The sequence below is a fragment of the Passer domesticus genome, chromosome 6 (genome assembly GCF_036417665.1).
Source record: "Passer domesticus isolate bPasDom1 chromosome 6, bPasDom1.hap1, whole genome shotgun sequence".
NCBI lineage: Eukaryota > Metazoa > Chordata > Aves > Passeriformes > Passeridae > Passer > Passer domesticus.
The window spans coordinates 4,566,205-4,582,618 of NC_087479.1; the positions used below are offsets into that span (position 1 = coordinate 4,566,205).

General features: G+C 42.3%; 1 protein-coding gene across 1 annotated transcript in view; it reads left to right on the forward strand.

Moving 5' to 3' along the window:
• Positions 1–16,414, forward strand: part of KCNH5 (potassium voltage-gated channel subfamily H member 5) — a 157,518-nt gene that overhangs the window by 29,782 nt on the left and 111,322 nt on the right. The window contains exons 5-6 of the mRNA XM_064422930.1: positions 6,366–6,481; positions 10,817–11,209. Of these exons, the coding sequence (XP_064279000.1) occupies positions 6,366–6,481; positions 10,817–11,209 (509 nt within the window). The remainder of the gene's footprint in view (positions 1–6,365; positions 6,482–10,816; positions 11,210–16,414) is intronic.

The following is a 16,414-nucleotide window of genomic DNA, read 5'->3' on the forward strand; positions in this document are numbered from 1 at the left end:
TTATTCAGGAATCCTGTTTATTCCCCTCTGTCTCTAAAAACCCAGTACTGGGATTATCAAGTTTTTCAAAGAGACAGTGAACTCTTTCAGACATACTTTGCCCGCAGTAAAGAGCAAACAGCCAGCCATTGTCATGATTTTACTGCTTGAGAGTCTAGAAATAGTTTGGATTTATACATGCTAACTATTTATGCCAAAGGATGATCTGTGCTACCAATTGAATTCCTAACTCTGAGCAGTGCTGTCTCTTTGCTCTTGTGGGTAAGTCATAAATTATGTATTATTTAAGCATTCTGCATGTTAACTGTTTTGTGCTTCACAATGACATCAGAACAATCTTTCCATGGCTGGGATCTGTTCCCTGTGCAGGAATCAACACAAGCACTGCTGGAATTGCCCTCTACAATTGTTTTTTTCACACAGAATATAATTCTTAACCCAAGTGTATTCCCTGTAATCTAAGGTAGGGGATAATTCCCTATTATACTGATTAAAAAGTCATCATTATTTAAGACCAGACAAACCCTGACAAAAAGGTTAATTGCAACCCAGTAGAGGTACATTAATGCTTTATTAGGGGGAGCTAGTCATGTTGAGGTTTTTCAGAGCAAGTGCACCATAAAGAACATTAACATTTCACCTTGAGATTTCAAACTCTTCATAAACTCTGATGTATGAATTTAGCTTTAAAATAACATAATGTAGTTTATGAAGTAAATGTGGGTTTTTCAGTGTGGCTGCTAGCTAGGTGGTTAGATCTGCATTTGGAACTGTACACAAACCCAGTCAGAGAGACTGCAAATTTTCAACTCTTAATTAAATTATGGTGAGAGTTCTAAAGGTTTTATCACTTGCATTTAGTTATATTTGAAAATATTTTCTGTTTCATGAGCTGTGTGAGCTTGGAAATCCTTCTGACTCCAAGGTCTCCACATAACCTTCAGGAAAGAGTCTCAGATGTCTTTTCCAACCTAAACAATTCAATGATTCTGTCTCATCCATTCCAGCATCACTTCTGCTTGGGGAAGCCTCCCTTGCTGCACTTTCTTTGGACAGATTTTACTGTTTTTTGGGTTTTTTTATGCTCTGCATCAACATCACATTTTTTTATACACTGCATCAACACCTTGGACCTGGCTGGCGTTTGTCCCTGCCCGGGGAAGGCAGCAGGGGTGAGGAGCAGGATTGGAGCTGCCTGGGGGTGTTTGTGTGCTGCACCCATCTGCAGGGTGTGTTTTTGGGGAGCAGGCTGCTGACCAGAAGGGCAGAGAGGGGTCCCTGTGGCAGTGCAAGGGTGCAGCTGGCAGAAATATGAAGTCTCTAAAAGAGTCTGGAAAGGATTTTGCACGCAGAGAAAGCAGCGAGGGCGGCGGTGGAGGGAGGTTTGTGCAGAGCAGCTGCCACAGAGCTGTGCCCATCCCAGAGATGCTGCACAGATGTGCCCATCCCAGCTGTCCAGTGTAAAACAGAATGATGGATTTGGGATCTCTGGGAGAAAGCTGTGTGGGCATAACGCTGCTGTTGTTGGAGGAGGAGCTGATGGAAAGGCAGTGCTGTAGTGAGTGGGATAGTTTGGACTTTCTGCTGGTGGAGGGAGAAAAGGATTGAGTTCTAACCCTGAAATGCCATTGTCCCCTCAGGCACCATGAAGCTTCTGTAGTGGTGTGTGAATCTATACATTCATAAACCACTGAGTGGCTAAATGAGCTCCTCAGACCCTTCTGGAAAGCTTTTCCTCCTCTGAGGAGGTGTTTGGGTGCTCTGTCTGCTTCACCTGACTGTTCCCTACCTCCCCCCATGCTCTTGCACTCCCCCAGGCATCCTGTCACAGCATCAACAACTTCAATCACTGTCACAGCATCTAAGGTTTAGAAAAAATACCTTTTAAAAAAATTAATTTGGTATTCCTGTTTTTATTTCTCTTCAGAGAAACCTCTGGCTCAGCTGTTGTGTGAAGGACACCACAAAGTCATCTCTGTCTCAGTTGGACCCACAGTCAGAGGGCTGTCAAATTGGCAGTCTGGTTTAGGGCAAGAGGCATAGAGAATAGTGGATGTAAAATATTTAATTTTGTGTAAAATTCATGGGGGAAGAAGGAAGTTGCCAGCTTGGAAGGGCAGCATTACAGCTGGGCCAGGGCAGAGAGTAGTTTAGCCTGTGTCTGTCAGCATGCTTGCCTTCTTCGTGTCCTGTTCTTGTAACTGTTAAACCTCCCGTTTACTGAGAATGCAGCAATTTTACTTGGATAATGGATAGAAACAGGCAAATATTTTGCTAGGTTCCTGTTTAAGAGATCATTGTTTTGGAGCCTGAGAATGAATGCAGATCATGAGGGTTTTTTTTAAAGCAGGGGAACAAATGCTTCGTATTTTGTCCCTGGATAAGAAAGTAATTAAAGAGAACCAGGGGAAACAATAATTTTATTTATATTCCAGAATTTTTCTTTCGAGGTGGTTCACATCTTTGTGTGGAACACCCAGTTTAACTGCTTGTAAGGAGAAGCAGCTGCTGGCCTGATCTGGTGTGTGATCTGATGATGATGATGATGCTTTTTTTTCCCAAGAATGTGAGTGCAGTGGTGCAAGTTCAGGGTGCTACTTTTCAGGCAGTGCTGTGGAAGAAAGATGCAATCCAGCTGAGCTGAAGAGAGCATCAAAAGTGTTGCATTTTCTCATAAGTACATTTTTGTTTCTGCCTTTCTTGCACCTGCTATTTGTGCATCTCCTTTACTCCTTCCAGACTGAAAATATCTGTGAGGACAGGCGGTCACTAATACTTGGGATAAAATTATCATTCTTTTCAAGTGTCTGTCTAAAGAGGAAAAGAAAGGAGAGAATCGTTTGAAGAAACATTGACAGCAGTAGGCAGCTATGCAAATTTTCCCTGGTCTATTTAAACATAGGCATTGGTTTTAAATATAATTCTGAACTTGTCTAGTCTACAACAAGGTCAAGAAAGAGAGAAATGTTCCCTGTGCAGATTATTTCAGACACAAGGCAGCCTGTATGCATTTTCACCTTCCCACTCATAACCCAGCATTGCTGTTGCTGTGTTTTCCATTCTCTTGGGTTGTAAATAGGAAACAAAAGATCCTGGTACTTTTTTCACACTATTGCATATGGGTAGATTGGAGCAGGTGAAATAATGATGGACTTGGTGCTGAATTGTAGAAAAAAGCCATGTTAGTGTGTTCTGTGCTTCCAGTGTCCAGAATCATGGCCTTCACAGGCTGAAAGAAATGTGAAGTCTCTAAATGAGGCTGGAAGGGTTTTGCAGAAGGTCTGTTCTGGCACAAAGCAAAGCTTTGGCCTTGGTGGAGAAAGGACACGATGAAATGGTTTGTCCTGTGAAAAGAAGAGGTCACAGCAGATGAGCAGAATAGTAACTTTGAATGCTAAAATGTGGGGCCTCTTTCTTTCACATGACATTGATGATCTCATGTGGTGGTAAAGAAGGATTTGAAAAAAATCATAGTTTTTCCTCTCTTTTTATTTTTACAGCAAAAGGGTTGCTGTTGTCTGGTATGCAGTTTACTGCTCCATCTTCCCTAACTTCCCCAGGAATTCTGCATTTGTGGTTAATGCAGGACAGATGCTTTTCTTTCCTGAAACAGTGACAAGGGATTTCTTACCAGTTCTGCTTTTATAAGAGGGGCATTTTAAACCCCGTGTTTGTATGAGAGGGATCTCTCAGCCTGCAAAGCACCATGACAGAGGATTTCTAGAGTACATGAAGCCGTCTCCTGTCATTGCCAGCCTCTGACTCTTCTCCAAATCCTCCTCAGTGCAGGAACTGGGCTGAGCAGTGAGGAGGGGATGGGAGGGATCACCCTCCTGGACCTGCTGGCAGTTCTGTGTCTCACTCAGCCAGGGATTTCCACCATGGACAGATTCAGCTCTGTCCTCTGGGAATCCCCACACCATTTTCTGCCAAACCACTTCCCAGCATGTACTGGTCCATGGGGTTGTACCTCCTTAGGCACAGGGCTTTTACCTCTCCCTGCTGTACATCCCCACGTCCCTGTCAGAAGTTGGAGTAGCTGACAATGCTGGGATGTGACAAATGAGGGTGATTTGGGCTGCAGTTTGTCTGTGGTGGTTTTGTTTTTTCTGGGCACTTTCCATCGCTCTCATATCATCTGTGAGGCAGGATGACAAAATAAAGGTTGGGGACTAGTCCATATTAGTCCTTCTGGACCACAGGGAAATATTTTTCCAGGGGAAGAGGACCATGACTGAGTACATGAGTGTGTGAGTACCTGTCCAGGACTGGAAGCGAGTGAACACCTTCTTGGAGGAAAGCTGCTCTTTTTACCTGCTTCTTGCTGTGTGTTTGCAGTGACCCAAAATAAATCACCTGCGTGCAATGTGGCCTCCAGCAATTACTAGAAATGCTGGGGCAGAGCTGTCACAATGCTGTTACCAGGCTCACTTGGTCTTTGAAATTGCTGGTTTAGAAAAATAAAGAACAGTTCTGACTTCTGTCTTGAAGCTGTCTTCTTCCTGCAGTTTTATAGACAATTAGGAAAAGGAAAAGTGCAAGGATTTTTTAAATAGAAATTAATAGTTCACAGATCACTGTAGTCTGCCTTGACTTTGTTAAATAGAGAAAGTGCATATTCCTAATTGAATATCCCTGTAAGCTCCAGAAGCATGAGACACATCCAAAGCTCACATTTAAAGTTTACATTTGAAAAGTTAATAAAATGCTTCTATTTTTTACCTTTTCCCAGTGAATTTTTTATGTGCATTTTTGAGGTCATGTATAAATAGCCAGACACAAAGGTTTGTGCAGTGCTGGTGGCGTGTCATGATATTTTAAGCTGTTCTGATTGTTAAATGGTGAACAATGGATTTACATTTAAGTGAATGCAATATGTATGTGGTAAGTGGCAAAGCCAAGTTTGTACATCATTTTTTCTTGAAGTTTTACTGTCTTTTCTGTTCCCTGCTTGTTATTTCGTCTCCTTCAGGGCTTCCCTTAACATTCCAAGTCCCTGACTCCTATCAGCAAAAGGCATTTAAATATAAGCCTAGCACTGGCACAGGTTGCCCAGAGCAGCTGTATCTCCCTCGTCTCTGGAAATATGTTCAGGGCCAGGTTGGAGAGGTCTTGGAGCAACCTGGTCTGGTGGAAGGAGTCTCTGTCTATGGCTTGGAATGAGATGATCTTTAAGGTCCCTTCCAACTCAAACCATTCTGTGATGATTCTAATGTAGAAATGCTGTGTTTCCTTCCTCAGATACGAATATTTTTCCTAATTTTTACCTACTTAACATTCAAATTAAATGAAAGTTAAACCTTCTCCTGAATCCCTCTCCTGTCTGTAACTTGTTTGATATTTTACCCACAACTTTCTGATAAAAGAATGACATTATACCTGGCTAAACTGAATGTTCATCATCTCCTTCCGTGTCCTTGGGAATATGTTTCCTTCCTAAAGATACTTGGATTTTCAATTTTCCTGCCCAATACTGAGGTGCTACACTGCTGGAAATCCTGGTGTTTTCTTTGCTGCACCCATCTACTCCATCCACTGATGCATCCACACCATCACAAACACTGGGGTGTTTTTCCAGCAGGAGAGACTTGCTGACATGTCCCTGGGCTGGTGCTGCTGTCAGTAACATGCTGCTCCTTGCTGGGTGCTGCAGGAAAATGTTCCTCAGGGGCAGCTCACTGTGTGGGTCCCAGGCTACAGTTAAAGCAGATGTTTATCATTAGTATAATAGCTAAATTTATTTCTTAATGCCATTTGAAATCAAGTTCTTAATCTGACTTTAAATGCTTAATGATTTTTTTTTTTTTGGTTTGAAGCATTGCTGCTGGTGCAGTCTTTTTGGTATTTTTTTTTTTGGTTTTGTTTTTTTTTTCTTCCCAGTTTATTTTTGTCCCTGAAGTTTAGCTGGGGCAAAAACCAGTAAAGACTTAAGGGTCAGACTTCTGGGGCTGCTCCAGTGGTCCTGAGTCAGCAGGAGCCTTTCTGTAGCGGGGAAGGATTTTCCTTCAGCGGGATTTGCAGGTTTGGGAAGCTTTTGCATGAACTTCAGTGGCTTAGAATTAGATTTCAGCAGCAGAGAATGTCCCCAGAAGGCTGAAAACAGAATGTCATCCCTCTAACACAATGTCTCCAGAAGGCAGAAGAAAGAATGTTTTGATTCCTTTCACATTTACCTGTGTTGCCTTGAAGGAGCAGAATTTTCCCTTTTGCAAAGTCTTCAAGCCCGGAGCCTGAAGCTTCTCAGTTTAGAGAAACCATTCAGCTCTGAGACCGAATTTCACTGAGCAGAAAGGAGCTTTACTAGCACTGCGTGAGGCCTGTGGCTGTGGTGTGATTTCTGACACGGTTCCCTTCTTTCCCTGCAGGCTGGACCAAGTTTGCCCGGCTGACGCGGGCGCTGACCAACAGCCGCAGCGTCCTGCAGCAGCTGACGCCGATGAACAAGGCTGAGGTGGTGCACAAGCACTCCCGCCTGGCCGAGGTAGGTGGGCTGGGCACCAGCCTGCTCCCTTCCTGGGGAGGTGGGGGGAGGAAAACCCATCCTAATTCCCACCGGGAAAGGATGTTCTTAGAGGAAAATATTTCCCGACTCTGATTTTTTCAGCCTCGCCGTTGCTCGTCGGAAAGCAGCACCACATGGAAAGCTCACATGTTTAGGACAGGTCATAAAAACACTTTTATTTAAATAATACTATTTCTGTCCACACAGTCCTCAGCTTCCTGTTTATTCCTTAACTTGAGGTGCATGGTGTGCTTCTCTACTGTGCTGGAGCATGGAGCCAGGATTGATGTCCTTGAGTCCCTCTCCCAGGAAAATGGGATTGTTTGAGGAACCTCTATGGAAGCATCCCAGTCTGGGTCCCTGATGCCTGCATATATACCCTGATCTTGACTTTCCTGCAAAGCCATTCCTACAATATTCCCCTCATCACTTTTGTCTTCAGAACTGATGAAATGAACTCTTTGGCAGGTTGCAAATATCTCCTTAACAGTGCAGGTGGTTCAACAAGTGAATATCTTCAGGTTAACTTCTGAAACAGAAATACTGCTTTCATCTTCACATCCACTGGTAATGAAAAATAAATTGGTCAAAAATACAGGGTCAAAATATATGAGCTACTGAAAAAAGACAGCCCTTGTGCCAGAGAACTTATCCTGGCAAGTGGCTGTGGAGACCACTGAACTATAATGATTATTTCTTTCATGCTGCATGGATTTCTAATTTTAAATCACCAAAAAATACACAATATCTTGTTAGTCAGCTGCATTCACCACAGACTGTCTCAATTATTCCTGTGTACAGCTAATAAAAATGATTGGTAACTGTTAAGTCTGATAAGGTGAGCAGCGCATTCTGCACGGGATGAGCTATCAAGATAATGCTCCTCCTCAGATACAGAAATATGGAAATACAATGGTGAACCCTCCCTCAGTTTGCCTTCCTCACAGCACTGTGCCTACAATGCACTTTCCAGCCATAAACTACTTTTGAGAGAGGAATTTGCACACTCTCCAAGCAACTGCTCCTGAGTACGCCCTCATCCCAGCTATTCCTGAGCACACCTGCTCCCTTACCTGAGGTTCTCCTTGAGGTAGAACTGATAGCAGCTTTAAATGTTTGATTTTTTGGTGTTTTGTTTTCATTACCTTTCTGGTTTTAGTGAACTTTGATAATAAAAATCTCAAATTATCAGAATGGAAACCCACAGTTTTCAGGTGTTGTCAGTGTGGCCTTTTCCCTTGAATGATTCCATACCTATAACTTGAATAAATGCTGGATTACTGACACCTCATTCTTTTCACATTCATGGTGTTTCAGTGTCCTGTAAATCCAGTTGCAGCCATTCTTGGTTTAGTCTGGAAAAAGAAGTGAAGACTGGAGAAGATATTATGGTAACAATATTCAAAGGAGTCCAAAGCAGCTGCGTAGAGTGAGGGAGGAAATTGTTCACCAGGACCACTATAGCTAGAGGGACAAAAAATGGCAAGGGAGATTTAGATCAGGCAGCAGCAAAACCTCAGGTAAGGGAGTAGGTGTGCTCAGGAATAGCTGGGATGAGGTTGTACTCAGGAGCAGTTGCTTGGAGAGTGTGCAAATTCCTCTCTTAAAAGTAGTTTATGGCTGGAAAGTGCATTGTAGGCACAGTGCTGTGAGGAAGGCAGACTGAGGGGGGGTTCATCATTGTATTTCCATATTTCTGTATCTGAGGAGGAGCATTATCTTGATAGCTCATCCCTTGCAGAATGTGCTGCTCACCTTATCAGACTTAATAGTTACCAGTCATTTTTATTAGCTGTACACAGGAATAATTGAGACAGTCTGTGGTGAATGCAGCTGACTAACAAGATATTGTGTATTATTTGGTGATTAAAAATCCATGCAGCATGAAAGAAATAATCATTATAGTTCAGTGGTCTCCACAGCCACTTGCCACCCACTCACCATGTCAAACTCAGCATGAGATTATGTTAAGAATAATAATTATGCTTTTACAGTATCGTGGGAGCTCCCAAGCACTCCACCACCAGAGGCACAGGGAACTATCAAGCATATGTTAATTGCATTCTGCTTGAGCCCTAAGTTGTTCATTTTTCCAGCTCTAGTGAGGACATTTCTAGCTCCTGCCCCAGTGAACAAGGTAGGGAACAAACAGGCCTGGAGAAACCAGGGAAAGAAGTCCCAGTGCTGATTTATCAGTGAAGTATTGGACACTGATGTGTCCAAAGAGATATCTGGAGATAACAACCAAATTACGAGGCAGAGCCAAAATGGTGTGTTAAGTGCAGGTGGAAATTTTCGCTTTGAAAGAAATTTTCACAAGGCAGCTGTGAGGAAATGACTATGTTGATTGCTGCTTTAATTCCAGGGAAAACCCCGTGGATTCACCAAAAAGTTCAGTGTGCTGCGGTGGTTATAGAAGTGCTGACAGTGAGTCTGTCCTGGACGCCTGGAGTTGGATGTTTTATGGGTCTCACCAGGGGTTTGGCATGTGTGCTTGTCTCTGACAAGTGCCATGGGGACCACACCACTCCACAGAGGGCTTTGTGTGACAAAGGGGCTGGTGTGACACGGGGCTGCTGGCAAAGGGAGCAGCCACGGGCTCCTGGAGGTCTCTGCTGCTCTCTCCCTGCTGCCTGTGTAGTGAATCCAGTGCTCTTCTGGCCATGGGATAAATCTGTGCAATTCTGCTGACCCTGTAGAAAAGAAATGGCTAATTAACGTAACAAGTTAGATTTTCGTTGTGTCAGCTCCACTGACTTTCCCTGCAGATCCTGATTGCTGAATCTGGGCTTAGGGAGGGTGGGACCAGGTAGGCAGGGCAGGTTTGCATCCCTTCAGCCTGACACTGGCCCAGATTTGACATCTTGGGGAGCCACATCCTCCATCACAGAATGAGGGAGGCAGCTGTAGTTGTCCCTTGGTGTTTCCTGGAGAGCAGATTTTTAGCAGAGCCAGACTTTTACTGTCTGATCTCAGTAACAGCTTCCTCTTTAAAACATCTAAAAGACAAGACTGCAAAGAATTAATGGAGAATCCCTATCTGTGGTGCTTGAATTAATATTCTTAGCTATTATACAGTTTATTCAGAGCCATTTACTCCTCTCCATTGAGGAAGGATCCTGTGTTTGATCAGCTTTTCACTGCTGAGGCTGCTGTTTTCAATCCTGGAAACATGGTGCATCACCCATTATGGGGCAGGTGTAGGGCTGAAATGAGTTTTAAAGTTGGTATAATTACTTATTTTATCCCATACAGACTTCAGATCCCCAGATGGATCCCCAAATGGGATTTTTCATTTGTCAGTGCAATAAATTGCCACGTGTGCATTCCTTTGTGCTTTTGTTTCTTGTGTTGGACTGAGATAAGAGGTAATTAGATTAGCTGGGAATGCCTTAAGTGAATTTGGCTTGGTTTTTGCAGTGTTTCCAATTCCACAATTTTACAGCAGTGAGCATGCAGGAGATTATAGTCCTATGCAGAAAAAATGAGAAGTAATTACAGGAAATAAAGGAGAACCCACTAGTGATATTGAGCTTGTGGGAACAACAACTTTTTGAAGAAAATATGAAGGAAGTGTGATATTGGCAGGGTTTTAGGCAGAGCTTGTGCACATGATGCCTCCTTTTAGGAGGTCAGCCAGCAAGGCTGGGGTCTCTTTCACCTTTCATAGGGTGTTGCTCTGGCTTAGCAGTGATTGAAAAAAAGAGTTCAGGCACTGAGAATTAGTCTTGTAACTAATATAAATCTGAATGAGTGTTCATGTTTAGATATGTGTTAGGAAGAAACTCCTTTCTGTGAGGGTGGTGAGGCACAGGAACAGGTTGCCAGAAAAGGTGTGGTTGCCCCATCCCTAAAAGTGTTCAAGGTCAGGTTGTATAGGGCTTGGAACAACCTGATCTAGTAGAAGATTCCCTGCCCATGGCAGGAGGGTTGAAGACAGATCATCCTTTAGGTTCCTTCCAACCTAAACCATTCTGTGATTTTATGTTCATAACTGCAAAGCATCTGCCAGTGCAGCAGTTCCCAAAACCTCTGTATGGAGCCTCTCTTCCCTTGCTGTTGGCATGGTTTCCCCTCAGTCCATCTGCAAAGACCTTCCTTTTTGCAGGAATGTCCTCAGATGCCATGCTGCTCCCATTCACTGAGTGATAGCTGCCTCTACACATCCTAAATAAATCAGATTATTTAGAAACTGTGGGTTGCAGTGTCCAATGAACACAGTCCTGTCTCTGTGCTCCTCACAGAAGTCTGTAAGACCCCTCACTGGATCCTATTCACTGAAAACAGTCACATTTGCCTCTCTGCCTCTTACAGGTTCTCCAGCTGGGATCTGATATTCTTCCTCAGTACAAGCAAGAAGCTCCAAAGACTCCACCACACATTATACTCCACTACTGTGCTTTTAAGACCACCTGGGACTGGGTCATCCTAATTCTAACCTTCTACACAGCAATCATGGTTCCATATAACGTGTCCTTCAAGACAAAGCAGAACAACATTGCCTGGCTGGTGCTGGACAGCGTTGTGGACGTTATTTTTCTGGTTGACATTGTTTTGAACTTTCACACCACCTTTGTTGGCCCTGGGGGAGAGGTTATATCTGATCCCAAGCTCATAAGGATGAACTACCTGAAGACGTGGTTTGTGATTGATCTGCTGTCCTGTTTACCATATGACATCATCAATGCCTTTGAGAATGTGGATGAGGTAGGTGGCTGTAGTCTGTCTCAAAAGGATTGTTTTAGCTAAGGATTCATGTAGCAGCTTGTTCCCTGGTGCCTTGTGAAGGCTGACCTAGAACAGACGCTAAACAGAGTTAAAGAATAAAGTAGGGATTTATTAAAAGGCCTCAATGGATCCACCTTGGGCAGCACAAGAGCCCAGCCAGGGCTACACCCAAAATGAGCCAAAATGGTAACAAAATGGATGACTGGTCATGGGGTCTCTCACTTTCATAAATTCTGGTCCATTTGCATGTTGGAGTTAATTGTCCAATTATATCTTTAGATTATACAGTCCCATCCTTCTTGTTTTTCTCTCTTCAGCCCATGTTGTTTCTCCTCTTGGGCCTGAGACTTGGATCATTTGTCCTTGGTCCCCAGATAGAGAAGGAATTGTTTTGTCTCCCTACTTTGTACAGAGAGCTCACCATCCCCTAATGTGAAGCCCAGACCCACACACTAAAGCAGCAGAGAATGTGAAAAATATAAAAGCTAAAACCTGAGGCATCACCCAGTGAGGCAGCTCGTGCTCTGTGCAAATACCGGGGGTGGCCTTGAGCTGCTGGGATTTACCAGCAAAACTTTCCTGTCTTGGTGGAGGGGTGTCTGGGGGTCCCAGTACCACAGGTGGATGTTTATTTTAGTGACAGGGGTTTTAGAATAGCTTGAATGTCATCCAGAAGCATTGGTGCAAATCCCTGTCACAGTGGGCTGGGCCAGTTGGGGTGTCCCCTGTCACAGCCTTCCTTTTCAGCTCAGTCTTTGGGCAGCTCTACCCAAAGCTGATTACAGTTCTGTATTGCTCTGGATGAAGCTGGTGACAAATTTCCCACTTACATGAAAACAGGGAATGGCTCTGAATTAGCATTTTTTTAAATCCTGCCCTAGGACTACCTTTTGAACCAGGCTGTAATTTTTTTAATGCTATTTTAAATGTTTGATTGAGAGGGAGATTTATTTCTATTTTTATTCAACTACAACTAAAATTTGAGAAACGGATTGAGGAGAGAGAACATAAATATCATAGATGGATGCTGAATTAAAGCTTTTTAACTGCTAAGAGTGTTAACATTTATGCAGTCGAGCTTGCAGCCTAAGCTAATACAGAAAACAAGCAATAACTACAACAAATAATGCATGCACGAGTCAGTGTAGAGAAATTCATTATTAAAATGGAACTGTAATGGCTTTAGGACTTGTTTTAATTTTTCTCTAGAGCTTTTTATCTTCAGGGCCATAAACAGATGAAGAAGCCTCTCTGTTAATTTTTGAACATTTTAACAGTTTTTTCTTAGAACACCGTTTAGTGGGGTTGTTTGTTTTTTAATTCTCAATTCTGCACTTAAATATCCTCACTATATAAAACCTACATTCTTTTTTTTTTTAATGCAGGCTTTGCTGCAAATTTTGTAGAGCTCCTTTAAAATTCCATCCCTGCCTCTGCATGCTGAGTAGCATCTTTTGACATTGTTCCATTTTATTTATAGCAAATATGACAGAAGTGATAATACTTGCAGCTTAAATTCAATATCCTGTGAGGGCTGCCCATCTGAAACCAGGTTGTACAGTCAGGCTGTGTAAGAAGGTGATATTAGCAAGATTGTAGACATAATACATCTTTTTAAGGTAACCACTTTCAGACTCAGAGGAACCTGATTTTTATTAAAAATGCAGCATTATCTCCAGATTTTTGTGCTTTAATATGTAAAACAAACAGAAAATTTCTGTGCCCAAGCAGGACATTTAAAGGATGAGGTTAACCTTTTTCTCTAACATACAGATGGGAAATAAACCATCTGCAATATTTGTGACAGGGAAGAGAATCTTGACACAGAGCATTATAATTGAGACACACCTAAAGTGACAAACTTTAATCAAAATGTAGTAACAGTAGCAAGGTATCATGAACTCCAGTGATCCTAGAGCAGCTGTCATTTGCTTTCAAACAAATGAAACATTAACTCCTTTTTAATAAAGGAGACAACAGTAAGATTCCCTTGTCATGAAGAGCTGTGTTATGGCTCTGGAGCCTCCAGCAGGTTTATATTTACTTGATTTCCCTCCCCTCCAACTCCAGCTTTCCCTAGTGTCTGAAAAGAATTGAAGTGATTTTGAAAACAGGTATGTAAACAGCCTTTCCTCCTTGGGTCTACATTTTCTCTTTTCCCTGTCCTTCAGGGGAGATCTTATTTTTTTTGTGATCTGTTTTCATTTGTGGCATTTAAGTCTTTGGAGCTGGTTGGTGTGTTCTGGGTGGTTCCAGTTATTAATGCTCTTTATCTTCATTTGGTTTTTAACATTTATTTTAACTGGTACTTCTTGCCTGGGATTTAACTTTTTGGACCCCCAGCAGCAGGGTGTTCAAACACTGTTCAGAGGTAAAGAATAAGTAAATCCATAATCTTAATTTGGGAGAGATACTCTGATTAAAAGCAATGTTTCTGGTTAGAAAGGGGTCTTTCCTTTTTAAGGCAAGCAGGAGAGAGGAGAGTTCTTTTAGCTCTTGATTCTGCAAGGTTTTAGCTCTCTGTCTTGGCCCTGGGTGTTGGATAAAAGTCTTAAAGTTGATGATTATGGCACTTCAGATAAAGTTGCAGAAAATGAGTCTAGCAATAAAGACCTTGGGTGCAGGTCCTGGTGCTCTTTGAGTTCTTGGTGTGGTGGTGAGGGATGGACCCAAACCAGAGTGAACAGCCCAAAAAGCCAGCTGAGTGAAAGATGAATCTCCAAATTTCCCTTGTTTTTCCCACCTCTGACCCTTGCTGTCCCACATAAAGCATTAAATGCTTTTTTGCTAGTTCTTAAGCAGCTAGATGAGGAGGGGGAACATCATTGGAGGGGTTTCTTTTCCTGCCTATGAAGAAGGACATGGCCAAGGAGGGTTGGGATTTTGTCTCTCTGTTGTGTCTGTAGTCTGCTCTATGTGATACAGGTGCTTGAAGTGAACTAAGATGCCTTAAGCACTAGAGTGCTATTTATAATGCCAAAATTAAGGAGATAAATTGAAAGATTTAAAAAAAAAAGGCTGAAAAAAGGCAATGTGTGGTGTTTTCTTACCAAGGGCTGTAGTCCTTCAAATGCAGCCAGTCTGGGCCAGAGTAGGAGCTGTGGCATTTCCCTCACAGACGGCTTTAGGTGAAGGCTGGAGTTCCCACCTGAGGCAAACATGACTGCAAATCAAAGTTATTTTGTGGCTGAGTGCACGTAGATCCTTGGTAGAAGGATTTGATGGAGAGGATTATGACACCCAAATTGAGGACTGGGGGGGATTAAGATGATTTGAGGCAGAATTAGAGGTGTTGGTTTCCAGGCTGCTGGAGTCTGCTCAGGGGGACTGGGATGTGTGAGAGGAGGGGGAAAGGGAACATAACGAGAGACACCTTGCACAGCACAGAGTGATCTAAGTTTTTGTGATGGATGAGGAATTAAGTGGCTAAGTGGTATTGAAAGGGCAGGAAAACAAGGTAAAATAGGCTGGAGAAAAATGTACTAATGGAGAGGAAAGTGGGACATTTGATTTAGGAAACTTGCTAGGATGATAGTCCCAGAAAATCAGAAAAATGCATAATGTATTTCCTAATTGGGCAGCATATCCTGCACTGAAACACATTCTGGCTAAACCAAAACCATACAGAAAACCTTTCCTGTACAGAAGTGAGACAGGGGACGGCATAGTGGGGAATCCAGGCAGTTTTCAAGGAGCAAACCAGAACAGAGTGTGTGTGCTCAGAGTCTCTGAAAATTGGCTGAATTTTTTTTTTTTTTTTTAGTGTAAGAGTTCTCTGAAATGATTTAGTCTAAAAGTGTCTGCCTGTGTCCTCTTTAACATTAAGAAAAAAAACCAAAACCACTAAACTTTGGATTAAAGGGGAATATGGTGTCTGGATCCAAAAATTTTGGTCCCATGAAATTCCTGTAGCTATTAGGATGTGAAATATGTAGAGACTGGAAATTGGATTTTTTGTCTTGAAGTTCCATGTTTCTTGTAGTGCTTCTAATTTTCTTTTTCCTGGGTAATGAGCTGCATGTAACATTCCTTGCACTGCTGTATGCCCCAGTTTGTAAAGTTTATAAAATTGTGACTCCCTGCTTTTGAAGGGAGTCACAATTTTATAAATTTTATAAACTTTTGAAGCTGGAGAATTATGTAACCTTGAAACTTAGCCTTTATATGTGCTCTGCCTATTAGAGAAATATGCAACCTCTCTCAGTCTGGGCCACCAAACAATTGTTTGTAATAATTTTTTCCATACAAGTCAGAATTATCAGCCTCATATTGTGATGAAGTTGTCAGCAAATTTGCAGGTGCCCAAGGATGCTGATCAGGTATGGTAAAACCATGCTAAAATCTCTCTTTGGGATCAAATCCATTGATTGGCATCCCAGGACACCAGGATGTTGGGCAGGTTTTTGGCTCTTGTCTTCACATGCACTTGAGCCTCTGCAAATAAGTATTTTGAGTGAATATTCTCCAGACTAGCTGGATGGACAAGCTTTTGGCCAAATGGAAAATACTTCCACAAATTAAGGGTTAAATTCAGCTGAAAAAGTCTCTTATTATTTTGAAAAATATGATTTTTTTTTTAAATTTTAATCAAAATTTTGAGTTAGATTCATGAATTTCTGAGTTTGTCATGAAGTAATATCTGGAAGCTAGATCTCCTCTGTGCCAGAAACGTGGTCCTGAAATGACATGTCACATACTATGAAGAAAGGGACATGAAGTCAGGGTGGCATCCATTTGGTTTTCAGATGAGTTGTATAAAAGATCATCCTTTCTGCAGAAATTAATTTTTGCAAGCCAGTGGCTGGAAATGAAAGCAGAGAAATGTAACTTACCTAAAGCAAAGTTCTGTACCTGTTGTTTAACAATGTAAGGCTACATGACGCAGTGGCCTTTAAAATTTAGTGATCTATGCAGGGCACACTAAAGCACAGACTCCTTGTAATTGAAATTTTCTTTTAATTGCTATTATCGATCTGTTTCAGCACCGTCAGAAACTTCTTTGTATCACTGCAATTAATAGAAACTAAAATTGCAATGTCTGTAAATTGAAAGCAAATAAAAGCTGATTAAGCTGGTGTAGCCACGTTCACACCTGCAGTGCTTTACTGCAAACATTCCCTTTCTGGGAGGTATTTGAAGGAGGGTTTTGGGCACCAGGCTGAGTGGTGTGTGCAAGGTGAAAAA